The 20,263-nt window shown below is 44.1% G+C and overlaps 1 protein-coding gene across 6 annotated transcripts in view; it reads right to left on the bottom strand.

The window, feature by feature from the left end:
* CPEB2 (cytoplasmic polyadenylation element binding protein 2) overlaps positions 1 to 14,824 on the bottom strand; it is a 59,200-nt gene extending 44,376 nt beyond the window's left edge. For 2 of the 6 annotated variants that reach the window (XM_054581944.1, XM_054581945.1), the window contains exons 1-4: positions 13,193 to 14,824; positions 10,209 to 10,490; positions 9,344 to 9,433; positions 2,866 to 2,956 (exon numbers count right to left, since the gene is read on the bottom strand). In XM_054581944.1, coding sequence (XP_054437919.1) covers positions 2,866 to 2,956; positions 9,344 to 9,433; positions 10,209 to 10,490; positions 13,193 to 14,824 — 2,095 coding nt within the window. Of the gene's footprint in view, positions 1 to 2,865; positions 2,957 to 9,343; positions 9,434 to 10,199; positions 10,491 to 13,192 lie in introns of all 6 variants that reach the window. The other 4 variants (XM_054581946.1, XM_054581948.1, XM_054581947.1 and 1 more) reach the window with 2 other exon arrangements.
* Positions 14,825 to 20,263: the final 5,439 nt, after the last annotated feature.

Genomic DNA, 20,263 nt, shown 5'->3' with positions numbered 1-20,263 from the left:
ATCTCCTGAGCAGCAGAGCCTTTCCCAGTTGAGCAGCGCTGACATATGTAGCTAGCAGGATGGTGTGAGTGTTCTAACGCTAGGCCACAGACACACTGGGGCATTCCCCTTGAGCTTTACCATTCTCTCTGGGGGAACAAACAACTGCACTACGCGGACACTCCAGCGGTCCTCTCGTAAGTCCACACGGTGATTAACTGAGCTCTCTTGCCAACAGCCACATGAGTGAGTCATCCTGGAAAGGGTCCTCCAGCCCTAGTCAACCCTTCGGAAGACTGCAGCCTCAGCCGGCACCTTGAGATCCTCAGCCAGAACCAACCAGCTAAACTGTTCCTGACTTCTAACCCACAGAAGTTGTGTGAGATTAATGTTTATTCTTGTTTTAACCTGCTAAATTTAGGGATAATTTGTTATGCAGCAATAAATAAATAAGTAATAGCTCTCATCACTCAAGCTCACAAAGATGTTTTTTCAAGGAACTTTCACCATCAATATAATGAGAAACAAGTAATTCATTAAAAAATTTTTTCCCTACCACTCCCTTCTCCTTTTTTTACTACATCCCCAAAGGAAGACCAAGTAGCTGTCTGGTAATTTGAAAACACGTAAAAGGATAAAATAAGATTCATCCTATCTTTTGGAAAGAGGAATTTCCTTGTATCAAACAGAAGACAGAATTTTCTGAATGGGATTAACAGATAGGATAGAAGAGATAGGGTAGAGGTAAAGCGCTGTCCTAAAAACCAGGAATGGGAAGAAGGGAAAACAAAAGCTAGAAACTGGTTTCTTCCATTTGTCACAACTGTGCTTTAGCAAATTTTACTAAGGTCCAGCTGCTCCCAACTTCCCCCCCCCCACACACACACACTTACAATGATCAGAGTGTGGGCAGGAAAACATACAACATGATACCGGAAGCTAAAGTCTGTGCTAGTGAGAAAAGCAAGACAAAACTTCAAGTGGCAGCACTTAGATATCAAGATAAAATGAAATGGGTATATGACAGCAATCTGCAGAAGTACTCGTCTTACCCCTTTATTCTATGTACAGAAGATTTCTCAAATGCTTTATTTTCTTTTTATTCCCTGTCATAATAAATGTGGAACATAAAATGCTCCAATTAGAAACAGATTCGTCACTGTGATTGCTAAAGATGGTGGTGAGCATGTTCTCTTCCCTTCTCATGGCCTAGGATAATTTTTCTAATAAAAGAATTTTGAATTTGCTTGATTTATTTTTTTAAATGCCTCTTAGCCTTGTACTGCTTCCATTTTCTTTTCAAAGTCTTCCTTTGAAATGTAGGTTTCCCTCCACTTTTATTATAACAGGCTACAGAAAAAGAAAGACTAAGGTAATTAATAGTGCAACAGAGAATGTTTTCTCTGAACATCTTCAACAGGCCTTTTTAAAACAGACTGGGAGGAACAACAATGGTAAACTTTTCATTATTCATTGGTAATAGTTAATGCTGGCTTTATTTTGTATTAAGATGTCCAAGAGTTTTCTTTCTGGACAGTCAAGGAAATAGAAATTCTTCATAATCAGAAGCTACAGGATTCTATTCTTAAAAAGTTGATCCAAGACAAATGCTACTGGAACTGTCAACATCATAGTGAAAAACAACAGGACCCCAATACTATACAAACCCTTTTAAAAACCAGCCCATATTCTGGTTAGAAGAAAAAAATATCCACACCGAACAAAGTACGATAACTGCCTTCATTAGTGTATGAGGAGAATTACCACTGCCACATGTTGTCAATAATCACTAATGATTCCTTCAGCTTCTCAAGCTCCTTGCAGATAAATTAGAAAAACGAGAAACTCCTTTACAAGCAAAATCCAGACACAAAACAAAAATGTTTACATATCTGATCAGTACTGCCCAATCAGCCCTGAGCCACTCCCTTGCTGCCAACATTGAAGTTCTAGAGTTTTTAGGTTAAAGTGTGAAAGAGAATTATTACTTGGCTTGAAAGAATTAAAAATGTGGAGAGATTACAAAGTAACTCATGGTTTTCATTCCTTGAGCCAAACCAACCAGTTAAGCTCCTGCTGAATTTGTGACTCACAACAACTGCATGAGGTAATAAATGCTATCGTTGTTTTAAGCTGCTAAGTTTTGGGACACTTTATTGTGCAGCAACAGATAACCAATATTTCTTGTCACTCAACTCACAGTTTGCTACATTTTCAATATTAATACAAAAGGTTAATAAGATATATGTAAAAAGAAATCTAAATTATTACTAAAAAGAAATGAAAAAAAGAATGTTAATAAAATTTCTTCAGATACAGTTTACAATAAGGCTGTAAGATCAGTGGGGACATTGTTTTTCCTAATTTGCCCCAACTTTTGAGGAGCTGTTTTCTGCTTCAGAGGAGCTACTACAAAATATCACCTTTCAAAATTCTTATGATATGAAGCAGAAGAAAAATAAGAAAGGAGGTTAACCTAGGACAATTCTAGGTTGAAATCACTGCAAATTGTGAATGAAAGTACTCTTAAGAAACTTTAAGAAATTCTGTATTTGGTAGAATTTCAGAAAAGTGACAATACTCTATACTTTTAGATCCATTCTTTATCCTCTGGTGAACTGCAGAGTATCTCTCAAAAGTTATTCTTTCTTAAAAAACAAGCCCAGAGAGATGGGTTTACATTTCTCCCTGTATAAATCAGCATAAATCGAAATAGGCTACAAAGGAAAAAGTATGACATTTCACCAAGACAAAGATTCTCATTAAAAGTTACAACAGAATTTTATAGGTGGCACAGGTGCTACTTAAGCTCTGAGCTTCTTTCATATAAAAACGGTAAGATAAGCAAATTGGTGGATGATAAGGATATTTTTTAAAGTCACCTACCCTTAAGAGGATCATGCTCTGCTCTCATTATATCAATAAGGGAATTTTCCAAAGAGTGCATATTCAAACTGTCATACATTCTACTTCGATCCTAAAAGAGAAGGAAAAAAAGACTCAATATAATCTATGCAATTTTTTTCAAAAAGTGATGATAAATACACTAAATTTTCTAACATAAAATAGAACATCTGATTAATATTACTAAACAGTTTGCATCCTAAGACAATGCCAATAACTAAGGATCTTGTAAACTATAATATCTCTCATAGTGAAGAACAATATATTTAATAAATTTATTTCCAAGATCACACATCAAAAGCAATCTTATTTCACTGACAGTATTAATGCAATACAGTAAAACAATCTCTATTGCTATCATTCTCAGCTTATAAAGATTTCTGAAATATGATACATGTGGAAAGCATTTTTAGTTGTTATTTAACTTCTAAACTTTTTTCATATACCTAGGAAGACTGGCACTTGAAAATAATATTTTTGGGGAAAGGACTTAATTCAATTGCACCATGCCTTAAACATCTATAAACATTGTATGTTATTTGACTTAGTCAGAATTTCACAATAATGAATGCATAAACATATTATACAGTAAAAAATAAAAAGCATGAAATACCAGTATCAAAACAAAGACTAACACTTAAAATATTTATATTCAAGTCTTGCTCTCTAAAGTCCTCACATATTTGTCTCTGGATTTCTGACCTTCCTCCCATCTGCCGCCTTTGCAAAAAAAGTCGGTGGGGGAGCAAAGCAGTCTCATTTCATGAAGCTTCCTTCTTCATCAATTCTCAAAACAAAGTCTTCTGTGTTATTAGAAGACTGTTTGCTGAATGTTAAATCCCTCAGCTTGCCTAGCAGATGCTTTAACGTCCGTGAATTTTATACAGTATTCTGATCAACATACAATCAACGCACTTGAACAAATCCATATGGGGCACCACCACAGCAAGCTCTGGCCCCTGCCTTCCAAATCACCGGGGAGGTTTTTACCAAAATATGTCATTACTAACCCCCACCCATTCATGTATATGTGTGTGCAGGCTTGTGCAAGTGCGTGAGTATGTGGGGGAGGCAGGCCATTTTTAACTCTCAAAAACTGATTAACATGGAAAAAAAATCATGAAAGTGGAAAAGAAGCCTCCATGGAAATCAGAATTTGGCACTTCTTAGCCAGAGTCCATGAGCTTCAAGAAGGATCATGAAATCTGAGGTTATATACAACATTCTGTATGTGCACGTGATTTTTTTTTCTGATGAAAAGTTCATGGGTTTTTCATCAGTTTTCCAAAGGGGTCTACAATCCAGAGAAGATTCAGAACCAGTCTTTTAGAAAGCTGAAGAAAAACATAAGCTTTCCTGAGAATACATTGATCTATTTACTCTATTTTGATGTTTAAATTGGGGATGCGAGTTTTTTAAATCTAGGGGACTGGAATCAGTATTGCATATCAAATAAGTTGCTGCCAAGGAATTTAACTGTGAAAAGTAACACTGAATGATGTAAAAAATACTAGACTAGAGGCTCTTATTCCAACTTTACCACCGATTAGCTATAGTTTAACTCCTCATTTTAACTTGGACTCCTCAGGCAAAACACCACCCATCAGTAGCACAGTTCACTAGAATGGAGACCTTGGTTGGCGAGGGAGGTCCAGAGGAGCACTGAGCTATACCGGAGGTTCCCAAGTGTGAGCAGCTTCAGAATCATCTGAGGGCTTGTTAAACACAGACTGCTGGGACCCAGCTACAAAGCCTGATTCAACAGGTTGTATCTGTGACCACTATAACCCAATCAACTCTGACAATTGTTATATTACAAAAATGTTATATGTACAATAGTATTAATAACTCCAGCTTTAATGCCTACATCCAACTGAAAGGAGAGGCCTACTTGTAAGATCTCTTATTTTCCTTCCCACACAAATCTTTCATCAGTCCTACTGATGAAACAAAGTCCCACTTTAGTAAAGAAAATAGCAAAGCTATTTAAAAACGATTAGCTTAGTTTTACTTTGTTACTCATCAGCTGCATCCCACATGACTTTTAAAGCACCAAACACAAAATAGCCTTGAGCAGGCAAAGAGCTCATGACATCCCAAAATTGCTGTTTGGATTTAATAAGACCTACAGTTCCATGTTCAAAAATACAGATAATTTCATTGAATAAAATGTGGGGAATCAAGATAATGACTTCTAAAAAAAATTAAAAAAGAAACAAATGTGATTATAAAACAAACATTCATGCATCCTTCTGAAATACAATTATTAGAAAAATTTGTGTTCACACAAACTGCCACTTGTTTAAAAACTAAATTGGAATCCTGAAACCATTTTAAAGTAACCATGAACACACCAATAATGATTAGCATAAATGGGAAATCATAGCAATGTAACTTACACTTACATGACTATTTGAAAATGGCCAAGACATTTCACATAAGAATCTCTATGAAGAAGTTTACTCCAATCTATTTAAATATAAAAACTAACTGGCAAATAATCAACTAAATGGGCTTTGAGAAACAGATTATATAATCCCACAACAATGAACGGTCAAAAAGTAGAATGCATTAGTTGAAAAACTGTAATATCTTATATTCTAATATTTTATTGCTTTTTTTGGTAAACCAGACATTTGCCACAAAGACCTATAGAAGTGACAATGAAGTCCTAAAAAATTGAAGAATGCCAAAAACACAAAGTAATCCTAATCTTAAAAAGGATGGCCCAAGAAAAGATTATACACACTGAAGAATAACTAAGAAAGTCAATGATATTACGCTTAGTACAAAAGAAATTCCAATTTAATTAAAAGGGAACTTTTTAATGGGATGTCATATTTTTGCTTTGATATATCCAAAACCCTGTTCTATTTAAAAGAAGGAAGTGGTCAAGTAGAACCTTTCCCTCTTGACAATGAAGTAGTCTCCCTAAGAAAAAGAAGATAGACGATAGAAAAACCCTACATCCTTATACTTGAAGATATAACAGATGCTTGAGCATGTATTCTTATGTCTAAGTAGAAAGATGAGCTTTTACAGTACAGTATTTTTGTGTTTAGTTCTCCAGTTTTAAAATAAAAAAGCAAAGTTGTGTTAGTATTTCCCTCAGTTTTCAGAGTGATTATCACGCACGGCTTTCGCACTGCTCTGAGTTAGCAGCGTATGCTCTGCCGCTCTGCCTTACTACACAACCAGCACTCAAACTCATATTCTTACATTCCCCAGTTGTTCCAGGGCGGATACCCCCCCTCTATCCCACTGGACTTTCACCTTTTCAATTGTAAAGAACAGTGTTTCCCCTCATATATCTCAAGGGTAATTAAACACGACCACATACATAATAAACATTCATTTCTTAAACTTCCTTTATTATTTTGATCCTCAACAAACTGCTGTAACAATGATTCTGAATTTTTTTTTTTAAAGGGTCCAAATGGCCAAAAGTATTCTAGTACTCAGAAGAGTTAAAGAAAATGGACAGGCAAGCAGAAAATATCGGTGTAAGAATACATCAAGCACAATTAAAGGACGGAACACCGGGTAGGAAACATAAGGAGAAATTCAATTTTATTTTATTTTTAAAAATATTTTATTTATTTTAGAGAGAGGGGAAGAAGGGAGAGGAGGAGAGAAGCCTGGATCGGTTGCTTCTTGCACGCCCCCTAATCAAGAGCCTGGCTCCCAACTGAGGCATGTGCTTGGACTGGGAATCAAACTGGTCACCTTCTGGTTTTTGACATGATCCCCAACCCACTGAGTCACACCAGTCAGGGTAGGAAATTCAATTTTAAGGTAATTCAAAATTTGCATTTTTGAATGTGATTTCTTACAAGGGTAACTAGGAAGGGTAAGAGTTTTACATAAAAGTAATTCTTAGCCTTAAAAATATTGAGAGATAGCTAATACTCATTTTAAAGTTAGAAATAGGCATAAAATTTATAGTTTTTAAAAAGTTTTGAATTTGAGCCTTTTACATAAAAAAGATTATTTATAAGAATATGCCAACCCCCCAAAATTTACATACATCTGAAATAAAAACCAATCTATAAAACTATTTCTCTCCCATTTACTGAACTCAACTATAGGTAAGGCCTGAAGCAGTCAACTATAAAAATTAAGATTTCAGTTCTAGAATTTAGTATTTTTAGGCCTAATCAATTTGAGACTAAAGGAAATTAAAACTTAAATGTTTTAAAATAATGTATTTCCTAACTAAAATTTTAGTATTAAAATGTTATATATGATACAAAACAATTAGAGATGAAAATAATCTCTCCAGATATTCATGTGCTTAAGTATTTTCTATAATTTTAACTTTGTCAAATAGTGAGGAACTACACAACGTGTTAAGATACCAGTTGCAGTTTGTAGTTCCTGTTGTATTTTTAAGAACCTCAATTTCAAATACCTCAACCTTTTATGGAGAAACACAGAACAAATTTTGTTTCAGTACCCTTAGGGTACTGAAAGGAGACAACAACATTGTTTTCAAGACCAGGTGACACAGGTCATACACCCCCACTACTTGGGATCAATACCCATTCCTTCCCTCTAATAAACCAAGAAGATGGCTGGGATTCTAAAAATAAGGGATAGGGGTGGGTAGTAGGGGGAAGGGAGCAGAAAGGAGGGAAGAAAAAACATGGCCAAAGGAGATCAGAGAAAGTGTAAGAGCTAAAAAGTCCTCACGTGACCAAGTTCAAGGCACTCCTTGTATGATGAAACTATGAACCAAACAGATGAAGGCCCGTAAACTGTGTCATACAATGTCATAAAAATTGTGAGAGGAAGCAGAAGGCGATTCAGGTTTCAAACCACCTTTCCTTATAGTTTTGTTCACTGTCACTATCTTATTTTTTTCATCACTGTCTTCAACTTATCACATCACACCTCTTGCTCAAGAGTCCACAGGGAATGCCAGTATCTCAGCAATTTACAAACCAAACGAAACAAAACTTTAATCAACAAAATGAATTTGCCTAGAACCCTAGATTAAAAAATAGGTAAAGCAGAGCAGCCTTGATTGAAGTGTAAGTGGGAGGGTCAGAGGCCCTCACCCTGGGGCCACCCCAGGGGCACCTCTGCAGAGCCCAGTTTGCTAACTCCCTTTCTTTATCTCTTCTACTCTCTAGCATTTCACCAACTGACACCATCTCAATAACCTAATTTCTCAACATAAGCCCCCCCCCCCCAAACCCATAGACCCTTTATATGGCAGCTAATTTGTCCTTTTTCTTCTGTGGAGATAACGTATCTCTTCTCTTAAGTGTTTGTCTCTTCTTTAAAAATACATCACTTGCCGCCTTCAAAATAATTATTATAATTTTTCACTTCCAGCATACCATTTCCTAGGCATTTATATATTCAATCTGAGTGACATTAAAATGCTACCACAAAAATGACACTAATGTGGCTTAACAGAACCAGGGTGAAAAAGAGGCCAGAAATAGATGGATAGCTAACGTACATTAACAATAAATTACAAATTACATGAGATAAGTATTTATTTCTAAGTGGAGATCCTGGCAGGACTACTTTGGTAAATAGGTAGGACTTGCCTAAACTTGCCTAAAACACGTGCTAATGGTTGATTACTGAAGTTACTGCTAACCCTGCAGATTAGAACACTATTTACAAAGGTATTATTAATCTATTTATACAATTCTTGTAAAGTCATCTCATGTTGATAAATTAACTAAGGAAAAGCCTTAGCTAAGGATAACATAGCTCCATCCAATGAACTCCCATAAGGTCAACTCTGTGCTCAAACTTGGGTTCTGGAAAAAAGAACCCTCATATGTAAGGACTGGGTTTTTGCATTTTGTACCAAAAAGCGCTTGAGAGTAATTTAATTAAGACTGAGTCCCTGCTTTCTGACTCAGGGTTTTTCCCTAAGAAAATGTTTATTGGAAAGATGACAGTATATAAGAACAGTAACAAAATTTAGAAAAAATACTGTATTATAAACTTTTTTATCCAGCTGAAACAGCTCAAGTAAGACAGGGCTTTTTAAGAAACCTATCTCAAGACCAAAGCAGATTTCATGAAAAAAAATATACTAAAAGATTCTGAAACACATTGATGAAATGTAAAGTTGGAGGTTAAGTAAACACACGATTTGTATCTAATTGCAAATAATTCTGGAAGGAGATAAAAATCTGTTCCATTCCACTGATGTTTAAAGCCAGGTGCTCTTGGGTATATAATTCCTTTTCCCAAAAACCAATTTATTATGCTTTGGAAATATAAAATGATTATAAATTACTTTTCAATATAAAAATGAAGCGTTTTATATTAAATGGTTTATGTCAACTGACCCTATAAAAATAAATTGCTTTCACATTTTCTGACATAAGCTTAAATAGGTATAATCGGAAAGTAAATAAGAAATCCTCTGCAAAATATAAGTACTAAACTCCTAGCCAAAATCCTGAAAAATATACACTGTGCAGCCTACCTGGTCTATTCTGGATGTTCCGGCTGCAGTGCACCAACTATCTTGGAGTGAATCTGAGCCCCAAGCTGGCAACTGCAAACTAGATCTCACCTTCAATAGCATAGAAGTTTTCATCAGAAATAAGCAGTTCTCTTCCCCAAACCCATCCACAAACAAACAAACCAAAAAAAAAAAAAAAAAAAAAAAAAAAGGAAGAAAACAAAGAACAAAGTTCTTTCTATTTTTATTCTGTCTTCTAAAGATTTTAGAGAGGGGAAAAAGAGTCTCATTTGAAATAGCTATAAGGGAGTTTCATTAACCTGCCATATCAACAAAATACTAAAAGGCCTGAAAAAATGTCAATCATCGTAACTATTAGGCCACATCTGGGAAAAAAGTCATTGAGCCAGCGAAGACAAATTTTAATTTGATGTAAAAGCCCTAATATTATTTTGCCATAATCACAGCTGTACTACGTCTATTCTAATACATATACAGCTGATCAGGTATTAGTTGAATCTATGCAATATTACGAACATATTGTAGGAGACACTCATTTTGGTGGCCCATTAAAGATTAAAAAATTAAGGCATTCTTAAGGAGCTGCCAATTAAAAGCTTAACATGTATTTAATAAATATAACAGATTCTTCTACATTTTGTGAAGCTTATTTTCTACAGTATGCTTAAAGAATTTTTATAGTGTCAATTTTCTTCATATAGGTATTCTAACCTTTGATAATAAAATCATATACGCTTAAAAACTAAAACTTTCTCTTTTTTAATCTGTTAATTTTACCATACTACTGCTACTACCACCGCCCCCCCCAATTTCCAATTTTGAAAGATTAACATTAGAAATAAGGCCATTTACATACCATTCTTACCTGTAAGGGCAAGAGAGTATTACTATTGTTGTCTGTTCTGAACACATTATCTTCAATCCAAGATTTCGGCGTCAGTGATGGAGTAGAGCGAGTAAATTTCGGTGGTGCTATGACATTACCAGAAAACGGTTTTTTCAGTGGAGATATCTGACTCATAGTTCCTGGAATTCCCATGTTTCCAGTTCTGCGATGGTCTCGGCCGTGCATCGCTCCCCAGGACATACTTCCAGTGCCCCAGCCACTGCTTTGATGGTTGCTCCAAGGAGATTGTTTCAGAAGAGGCTGGGAAAAACATATCTATTTAAATCACAGGCATTTAAAGAGTTTATAATTGAAATCAAATTTTAGACCTGAGCTAAGAATTTACAGGATCTTTAAATACCAAAATAGAGAATATACAAGAATACATCCTAAACTAGTTTACAAAGAGTAGTAAGCTTGAGATCTTGCTATATTAAAACATTCATTTAATATGAGGCAAGTTTTCATCTTCTTGTTCATTGTAAATTATTATGAATCGAGCATGTATTTCATGACAATTACTAAAACATAAGCATGCAGTTTACTTCTTTTCCCTACAGAGAGATTCATATACATGATAAACATAAAAAAAAGTACACTTAAGTTGAAATTAACTTTGAAGGTCCTTAAAGATACACCCTACATTATGATCTTAGGTGCACAACTAAAAACATAGTCTTTTTTAAAGTCAAAATATACCAACCATATGGATGAAATACTTAGACTTTTGGTTTTCAAAATAAGTTGTATCAGTTTGAAAGTGAATAATAAGGTTTGGTATTATTCTGTTGTACAAATTTAAAAAGGCCTTTTGGGAATAGGGACAATATAGGAAATATGTCCTTTTCAGCACTGTTTACTGAACTCTTAAGCTCTTATCCCAGTTTTAGTGTAGTTTCTTGTAAAGAGTTTTTGTTTCTTTCACTTAACTATCCATGAACTGTTAGGCAATTATCTAATGTTACCCATAGGTGGATCCACTGAGATATATAAACAACTGTATGCTTTGATTATTCTAGTAAAGATCTTAATAATACAAGTCTCCATTAACTTCATTCATTTTCAAAAGTAAATCCTATTCAAAACCAGAACCTGTGGCAAAAAAGTTATGTAATCAAAGGATGGAAAACCCACCGAAAGCCGCCTATAGCTGTGGGTTTTTTAAATGCATTAATTGCTAGAAATTCTATTATCGATAAGCTTACACTTGAATAATTCTATGCTAACATGTAGCTCAAACACGCATGGACCACGCAGTTACTCTAAGTCAATAAATACAGCACCCTTAAAATAAACCTGCTTCTTACAAGGCCCAAACAAACAAACTAACAAACAAAAAACCCCCACAACACCCCAACCCTGATAGATAGCGCCTATGTAAAAATTTTTCAAATGCTTAGACAACTCTGTACCCTGCAGGCTCGCCCTCCACGCAGGCCAAAGGCACAGCTCAGCGGGGACCGAGGAGAAACCGCTGCCCGAGGGCCCTGCGAGCTCAGGACACGGCGCGCCCGGTTCCCCGCGACCCCAACCCGGTGACAGCGGCGTGACCTCGCGCTCCCCGGCCCGGTCTTCCGACACAAGAGCTCCCTGCTCACGAGGGATCACGGTAGAGCCTGTCTTTAGGAGCTGAAAATCACCCGTCACGGCCGTGGCAAGTTTCCAGCGAAAAAACCGAAGACCCTGCCACGCACAGGAGAGTCGCTCACGATTATGCAAATCGTGGACAAGTGGAGTGTCATTTCCAAATCCCCCATTTGCGATCCTCGTAGGCCACCTTCTCCTTCGTCGGGGAGAAACCAGAGATTCAACAAAAACTGGTAACTGTTACTCTGACAGATTGAAATAAACTGTGAACTCTCACTTCGGTTAACTTAGTTATTCACCCTTTGGAAAGGTTAACCTCTGGGAACGTCAGCAGGTCGGTGGGAAAAGTTAGGACCGAGCGAGCACCGGGTGAAGTCCGGCTCCGCGCCCCTCGCAACCTCCATCCCGAGGACGGCCTGACGCGGACCGTCGCTCTCCAACGCGCCGACGGGGTCAAACAGGACGAAAGACGCCGGCGGCGCTGACCCGCCGAGCCGGGGGGCCCGCTCCCACCGCGACGCCCGTCCCGCGGGGGGCGGGGGCCCCCGGAACGTGTCCTCAGGCCTCCCCCGGGCTGCGCTACGCTCGCACCCCAGACCGCCCGCCAAGCGCGGCCCCAAAGTGAACAGCCCGGGAACGGAGGCCGCCCGGGCGCGTCTCAGTGCAGCCCGGGGGAGCCGAGCTGCCCGCGCCTCTCTCCGGGCGTCTGACAGCCCGGAGGGCGCGGCCCCGCGGGCCGGCGGCGGCGGCAGCGCAGCCCGGCCGCTCCGCGCCCGACGCCGCTCCCGGCCCGCCAGTCTACGCCGCGACGCCCCTCTCCGGCCAATTAAGAATGAAACCCACTCGAGACAAAACGCCTTTCCGCGGATCCTCTCACTGGACGACTCGCGCCGTCTCCGGGAACCATCTCCCTCCCCAAGTTCGCTTCCCACGGCCGCTCCTCCGAGGCCGCTGCCCGAGCCCGCCGGTCCCGCGTCCCCCGCCCGACCCCGCGCGACTCTCCCCCGGACCGCGGCTCCAGGCGGGGGCGGGGGGTGGGTGGGGGTCGGCGGGGCTGAAATCGCGGGCGTGGCCCTCTGTGAGGGACACGAGAGACCACGCGCCCGCCCGCCCGCCGCCGGCCCCACCGGCGCTCCGGGCATTCGAGGGGGCGCCGGCCGCGGCTCCGAGCTCGAACCCGCCTCCGGAGCCGCCCAACACGCGGTGGCGCCGCCCGCCCGCCCCGCCGGGGACTGGCGTCCCAAGTCCTGTCACCCTTTCCGCCCTCGCAGTCCCCCTGTCACTCGGGCGAGTAAGCCCTCCCGGGCCCCCAGGGGCCGCGCCAGGTCTCCGTGACCCCCGCACGCGCCCTCCCGGCCCCGCGCAGCCCGCCGCACCTGGTGGTGGTTGTAGGAGTTCCTCTGCTGCAGGAACGCGGCGGCCGCCTGGTGCTGCTGCTGGAGCTGCGGGCTGACGGGCGACCTCCGGCTCGGCGGCTGCGGCGGCGCCGCGGGCGGGGCGGGCTGCTGCTGAGGTAAACTCATGGCGGGCGGCGGCGGGGGCCCGGCGGGCGCCGAGAAGGGGCCGCCGAACCCGCCGCCGCCGCCGCCGCCGCCGCCGGCCGGCACGCTGAGCCCCGCGCAGCCGTGCGGGGACACGGGCGAGAAGCTCGGGAAGAAGGCCGGATTCATGGACGACGGCAGCCCGGGGTAGAAGCCGTTCTCCGAATCGGGGCTGGGCGGCGGCATGGCGCTGAGCGAACCTCCGCTGCTGCCACCCGGGGTGGCGGCCGACGAGCCGGGCTGCGGCGGCTGCTGCTGCGGCGGCTGCTGGGGAGGCGGCGGAGGCTGCTGCTGGGGCGGCGGCGGCGGCGGGGGTTGGGGCTGGGGCGGCGGCGACGCGGTCTGCACGGACCAGGGGGTGCCGAAACCGGGCAGCGGCGGCGGCGACGCGGAGCCGCCTCCCCCGCCGCCTCCGGGAGGTCCCCCGCCCCCGCCGCCGCCGCCCGGGTGCGGCAGGTCCGGGCTCTGCAGGCTGCTGAAGGCGCCCGCTCCGAGCGCCCCGCCGGGCAGGAGGTTGCTGGGGCTGTTGAGCAGAGGGTGGTTGGGCGACTCCATGGAGTCCGGCGCGGGGTTCACCGGCGGCGTCGAGGGGGCCAAGCCCGCATCGGGGGGCTCGGGAGCGCTGCCCTCGCCCGCGGCCGGGGTCTGGCGAGGGCTGCCCGCGCCTCCGTGGCGGCGCCGCGGGGCTGCGGGCGGCGAAGGCTGGAGCTGCGGGAGCGGGGGCAGGTCGGCCGGACGCTGCCGCGGGGCGAGGTCCTGCGGCGGCGGGAGGCGCTTCGTGTGCGGGAGGCTAAACTGCTGCCGCTGCTGCTGGCACGGGGCGAGCGGCGCCGGCTGGAGCGACGGGCCGGGCGGCGGCGGCGGCGGCGGCGTGCTGAACCGGCCCGGGCAGTGGAGCGGCGGCGGCTGCGAGTCCGGAGGGTGGGGAAGGCGGGGAGGGCTGAACTCTTTCCTCTTCTGGCTGCTCAGCTGCTGCTGCTGCCGCTTACTGAAGTCCTGCGGGGAGGAGGTGCGGCAGCCACAGCAGGAGGAGGCGGAGGCGGAGGAGGGGTGGTGCAGACTCGGTTTGAAGTCCTGAGAGGGGAGGAGGTGGGTCACACCCGCGTTCGTGCCGCCGCCGGGGCGGTGGTTGGGGAGTTTCTCCGCGGCCGCCGGCCGCTGTGTCAGCCCCGGCAGCAGCTCATCCTGCATGGTCTGCTGATGCGCCAGGAGCGGGGAGGAAGAGGAAGCGGCGGCGGCCGAGCGGCCCGCGCCGCCGCAGCCAAGGGGGACAGGGGAGGGGGAGGCGGCCTCCGAGAACCCGGTGACAGGCAACGGCGGCGGCGAGAGCGGGCCGAAGGGCGTGGCGGAGGGTAGCGGGGCGGCGGCCGCGGCGTAAGGGCGGTACGCTCCGCCGCCGAATAAGGACCCGGGGCTACTGCTTCGAAGCGGGGCGGTCTGCAGCACCCCAAACCCTAAGTCCTTCATTTATCAGGCCGGCGGCAACGGGAGGAGGCGCGCCCCGTCCTCTACCCGCCTAAGAAGCCGCCAGATCTGGGGCGGCGCGGCCCTGGTGGAAGGAGGGGGAGTCAGTGAGAGAGGGACACCGTGACTGAGGCTGGGGCACCAACTTCGGCCCCGCCACCCCTCGAGGCGGCCACCGCCGCCTCCCGAGACCGGCTCGGGCGCCGCCGCTACCGCCGCCCTCGCCGCTTAAGAATCCCGGAACGTGCGTCAGCGCCACCTCACAATCGCGCCGCCCCCCGCGGTGCGTCCCGGCACGCGCGGGCGCGAGGCCGCCGCGCCCCCGCTGCCCCGCCCCCGCCCCGCCCCTTATTAATATGCAGGCTCGGCCGGGGGCGCGCTCTGTTCCTGGGAGGGCTGGGGGCGCGGGAGCGAGCGGTGTGTCGCCTTACGTCCCTTCCGAACGGCCGGTTGGGGCGGCGGGCAGCCCAGGGGAGTCTGAGCGCCGGACGCGCGCGCGAATGAGGGCGAGCAGGCACGGCAAGCGCCGCCGATTTCGGGGCAACGGCCCCTCCTGCTGCTGGTCGAACGCGCCCCCTGCCGCTCCTGCCCGGTCGCGCTCGCGGCCGCGCCTCCTCCGTGTCACCTACTCCCCATCCTTGGTCATGTGAGGCCTGGCCGCGCAGACAGGGGCTTCCCTGGGATAGGGTCTTCCCCGGATGGGGCTGGCCCACGGGAGAAACTGAGGCGGGGAGAGTGACCGTGAGCGGTCCCCCGTCCAGGCGGAGCAGGGACCCGACCTCTCTGGCCCAGCTGGCTCAGCACCGGGGTCCTATGGCCAACTCGCTCGTGCGGGTCCTGCCTGCCCTGCAGAGGGCCGGGCGGTTCGCCTCCACCCTTGGCCCCACCACGGCTCCGACTTGGAGCCCTGCTGGTTGCCCTAGAAAGCGCTTTCTCTGGCTGGTTTCCGTTTTTAGCCTGTCGCCGAGAGCGCGTGCCGTCACCGACCTTCCTGCAGCCAGGCGAAGGTGTTTTCTGTAAGGGTCAACGTGAAGCCTCCGCCGTACAGCAAACATTTTCACTCCTGGACCCTAACACGGTTCCCTGTGGTTTTTTACACACATATATGCATATAATGAGCTCCCATGGCAACCCTGGGCCAGCTCCAAGTCTTTCTATTTCATAAAAGCGCTTAATGTGCTGTCATCAGGGCTGCTGTGTGGGGGACTCCTCCCCACCGCGTTCAGGCGGCCATCCCCACCCCTTACCCCTAGGGAGGCTCTAACATTTCCGAAGCTTTATGAATTCGAGGGAGAAAGATTTCTCACACCAGGGGAAAAAGGAGGTTCTGACTCAGCAGCAGACTTGTTGAGGCTTGCAAAATGGAAGGGGGACCGAGCTTTCCACGGCAGGGCTCTTGTTGGAAGCAGTAGAAGAACTAACCTTGTATATTTCCTTTGGTAAAGAAAAACTTTACGTACAGAAAAACAATTATATGAGGGTCGAGATAAAAAATAGCAAAGTGATTCATACTACATAAAAAATATCGATATTTTTTGTTTCTGTTTTGCAATTGTAATGTTTTCTGGGCACTTAGATAAGTGAAACTACTGAATGAATCCTAGAATATAGAGCACTCCCAAAGAAATAGAAAATGGATTCACACTGTACTTGATTTTGCTTAAAACTGGGCTAAGATAAAATAGTGTCATAAATTAGCATACACTCACTGATGTAGGCAGGGAGTACATTTTTATGAGTCCTCATTCTCTTAGTTAAATTTCATTTCCACTTTTGTTACTCCAGTGCTTCAAATTTAAATAAATCAGAATAAATACAGTAGAAAGAGAACAACATTGCAAGGGGAAAATAAGTTTTATGTATAATGTATATATATGATATTGCCTTTTACAACAAGGAAAATACTTTAAAAACTCATAAATGATTTAGAAATTAGGTACATAGAAAATTATTTCAAGTTAATAATCTCAAAACCATTTTTAACAGGCAAAATATAGAACTGGAGAAGTACTTTTATTATTCTAAATTATATTGCCTAGAAAATAAACTGAGCTCATAAGAATTAAAACTATAAATGGCCATTTCTACAGCACCTAGTGACACATTCTTAACTATTATTCATTAATGTATTTTAGAGGAAAAAACTTTCAGCAGTCAAGACATGTAAAGTCTTAAAAATGAACACATTCTTTTTTTCCTAAGTAAGGCTATATTTGATTGGAATCGACTGCAAATCCAACAGTAAATCTTGAAATAGGGAGTATAGGCATAAACCTTAGCTCAATCACCCAGTAAGATTGCAGAGAGTATGCATTTAAAAGCTAACTGGTGCCATACTGGACTACAGTTTGAAGAAGAAAAAGATTTCTTGGTGTCCTGATACTGGTTTTGTTTTAGAAGATTTAGAGCTCTTCAAATTGAAGGAAGCCATCATGTTTGCTATTACATAATAAGGTCAAACTTCACAGCAAGTACACTAACTCCCAGAGTCCAAATGCCAGACCCTCCACTCACTGCTTTCGCTTCTCGGAGTGTGCGCATGAAGGCCCCATGTTTTTAATAAGAGGAAAACTACATTCTGAAATCTACAGCCTTTGGTCTGGTAAGCATCCCATCATTGACAATATTCAGCCAAAATCTTTCCTGTGGTGGGAAAGTAGGAGCCGGGGGGGTGGGGCTGGTGGGGAGGGCTTGTGGTCCTCTAACCCGTGTAATGTCAAGATCTTATGAGTCTATATTATAATCATTCTCATAGGAAAATGTGAACTAGATGACCCTGAACTTGGTCCCTGCCTTTAGGTGACAGTCCCTTGTTCATTTCTTCCCACTGTCCTGGGACAGTGTTTTTTTTTTTAAAAATCCTCGGTGAACATGCTTATTGATTTTAGAGAGAGGAGTAGGGAGGGAGCAGGAAGAGAGAGGGAGGGAAACATCATTGATGTGAGACAGAAACATTAATTGGTTGCGTCTCGTATACACCCCAACCATGGACCAAACCCAAAACCTAGGCATGTACCCTGACAGGAATTGAACCCGTGTCCCTGCTATTTGCGGGATGATGCCCAACCAACTGGGCCCCACTGGCTAGGGCAATGGGCCAGTGTTTTTAAAAATGTTTTTGCTATAACCCAGCTAAGACACAAACACACAAACCCACTCATGCAAGTACACAAACATGCAACTGAAATAAAACTTTTATTAAGCAATTCTTTTTAATTCATGCAACAAAGTCTATTTTTTAATTCTATTTACTTTTATAAATTACTAAATTGATCTCAAATCACTAAGCTGATTTTGAGACCCATGATTAGGTCACAGGCCGACACTGAAGAACAGTGTACTAGGAGAGTATTTCATACCTTCTACTTCATCTTAAAGACTTCTCTCCTCTCCTCATTCTCAGCTACTGACCTGGCTTTCTGTTAAATGGAGAGAAAGAAGCAGCTACAGGATAGCCCCCACAGTCCTCACCGCCCCCTTTTTTAGTCACTCTGTCCCTGTGTGCCTCATCTTCCCTCCTGCTCGTGAAGGCACTGTCCACGCCTCATGCTCCCAGCTAAGGCCTAAGGCCTGCCTCTCCACTGGAATGCCAGGTCCTCCCCCGCCTGCTTAGGGCATGTCTTCGCAGATATCCCAATTTCATCCCAGATTTCACATGTCTAAAATTGAACACCCCCACCGCAAGCCCCATTTCACCCCATTGTGCTAGTTGCTCAGGCCAAATACCTTGGGGTCATCCTTGACTTCTATTTTTCTTACAGCATATCCAAGCCATCCTTGCATGCTGCTTGGTCTACTTTTAAATTACATCCAGAGTCCAAGAACTTCTCACCACAAGCAACCTGGTCCAGACCGTCCAGGATGGACTAACTCATTGACAGAGGAAAAGATCTAGAGTCTTCTCCTGATAATAAACGATAGCCCTTAAACATGATTAAATGTCTTCAGGGTACTGTCACTCTTTGTAGTGCATGGGGGATTGGACAGTCCGGTTCCAGTACTGCTGCCTAAGGCAGAAGCCCTAGACCTCTCCAGTCATTCCTTCCACGACACTCATTGGGCACTTGGGTAGGCTGCCGTAATTGTTTCATTGCTTCTTGCTTTTTTTTCTTCAGTGCTAGTCAACTTGACTAGATTATAAGCCTCTGAAGGCAGTGGCTATGTCTTATATATTCCTTTGTTTTCCTAGTTCTTAATTCATTTTTTGAATCTAGAAACTATGTATCACGCGCCTACTATGTGCCAGACACTGCTAGGGGCTAGGGATACCACCATGAAAGAAATAGCAGACACACGCCACTCTGCATAATCAGAGAGACTGGAAATAATGGTTTGCTGTCGATTCTAGTTATGATAAATCCCAGCCCCAAATGTCTAGACAGAGTCATAAATAGTGAGATTTCAGGCTGAAATGGACCTACTAAATTGGAGTCCTACATGCTCCAACAAAGCATTGCTGGGCCGGTTGCGGGTGGAGCTCCAAAATGACTGGGGAATATTAAGGTAAGGCAAATCCAGCAGGAAAGCAGGAGAAATTACATACTGAATCACTGTAATTCTAGCTTGAAATGAGATTTCCATTTATTATCTCCTTCACTTGTTATAATATGCTTTGTGAGTAGAGAAAGAAAACAATATTCCTATTTATAGTTAGAGAACCAAAGCCTAGAAACAAAGTAATTTACCTACATAATGTGTATAGCCTGGGCTTAATATCCCTGTCTCCCCATTTCTCACTCTTCTGCTCCATAAGTTGTCCCTCAGGCTATCAGCAAAGATGTGCAACATATCTGAGCAAGACACAGCCACAGTGAAGGGCCCTAAAATCAATGGTTGCTACTTTTATCCAAGGATAAGGGATAGCAAGGATAATCCTCGAAGCCTTCTCCTCTCCGTAACACCTGACTAAATGAATAACAATTGGCTGCCGTGATCTCAGGGTGAAACCATCTTATTTTTCAAAATACATATCCCACAAAAATTCAGAGGAACTCGTCGAATGTGCTTACTCATTTTTCTCCTGTTAGAAGAATGAGTCCTGGAGGTATAGAGAAGTTATCTTGCGCTTACTTCTTTTGTTTTACATTCTAAAAAGCTAACTCCTTCAAATGATAAGTTAGTCTATGCAGAGAAAAGTGAAGATGCATTTTGACTAAATACTAAATGTTTAGGTTTTATGTAGGTAAAGAGTATTGCTTCTGTCAAATTTATCTTAATATTTTCAGTATCGTAAAAAGATGAAAAGTTTTAAATGTTTATTTTGGAGAATATGAATGTTCAGTAAAAAAAAAAAAAAAAAAAGATCAGGAAGTTTGTTCGATAGCAGGAATTATCCCCGGGGTTCTTACAAGGACTGACTGAGTGTAAAGACGAGGGGTGAAAAGCATTTTGAGGAAAGGTGGGTGTTTGATTTTAGTCCAGGTTAGTGCATCGTCCTCCCTG

Source organism: Pteronotus mesoamericanus, unplaced genomic scaffold (genome assembly GCF_021234165.1).
Source record: "Pteronotus mesoamericanus isolate MK-2021 breed Mesoamerican mustached bat unplaced genomic scaffold, CSHL_Meso_final contig_68, whole genome shotgun sequence".
NCBI classification, from domain to species: domain Eukaryota; kingdom Metazoa; phylum Chordata; class Mammalia; order Chiroptera; family Mormoopidae; genus Pteronotus; species Pteronotus mesoamericanus.
This window is presented reverse-complemented; position numbering and strand designations above follow the sequence as displayed.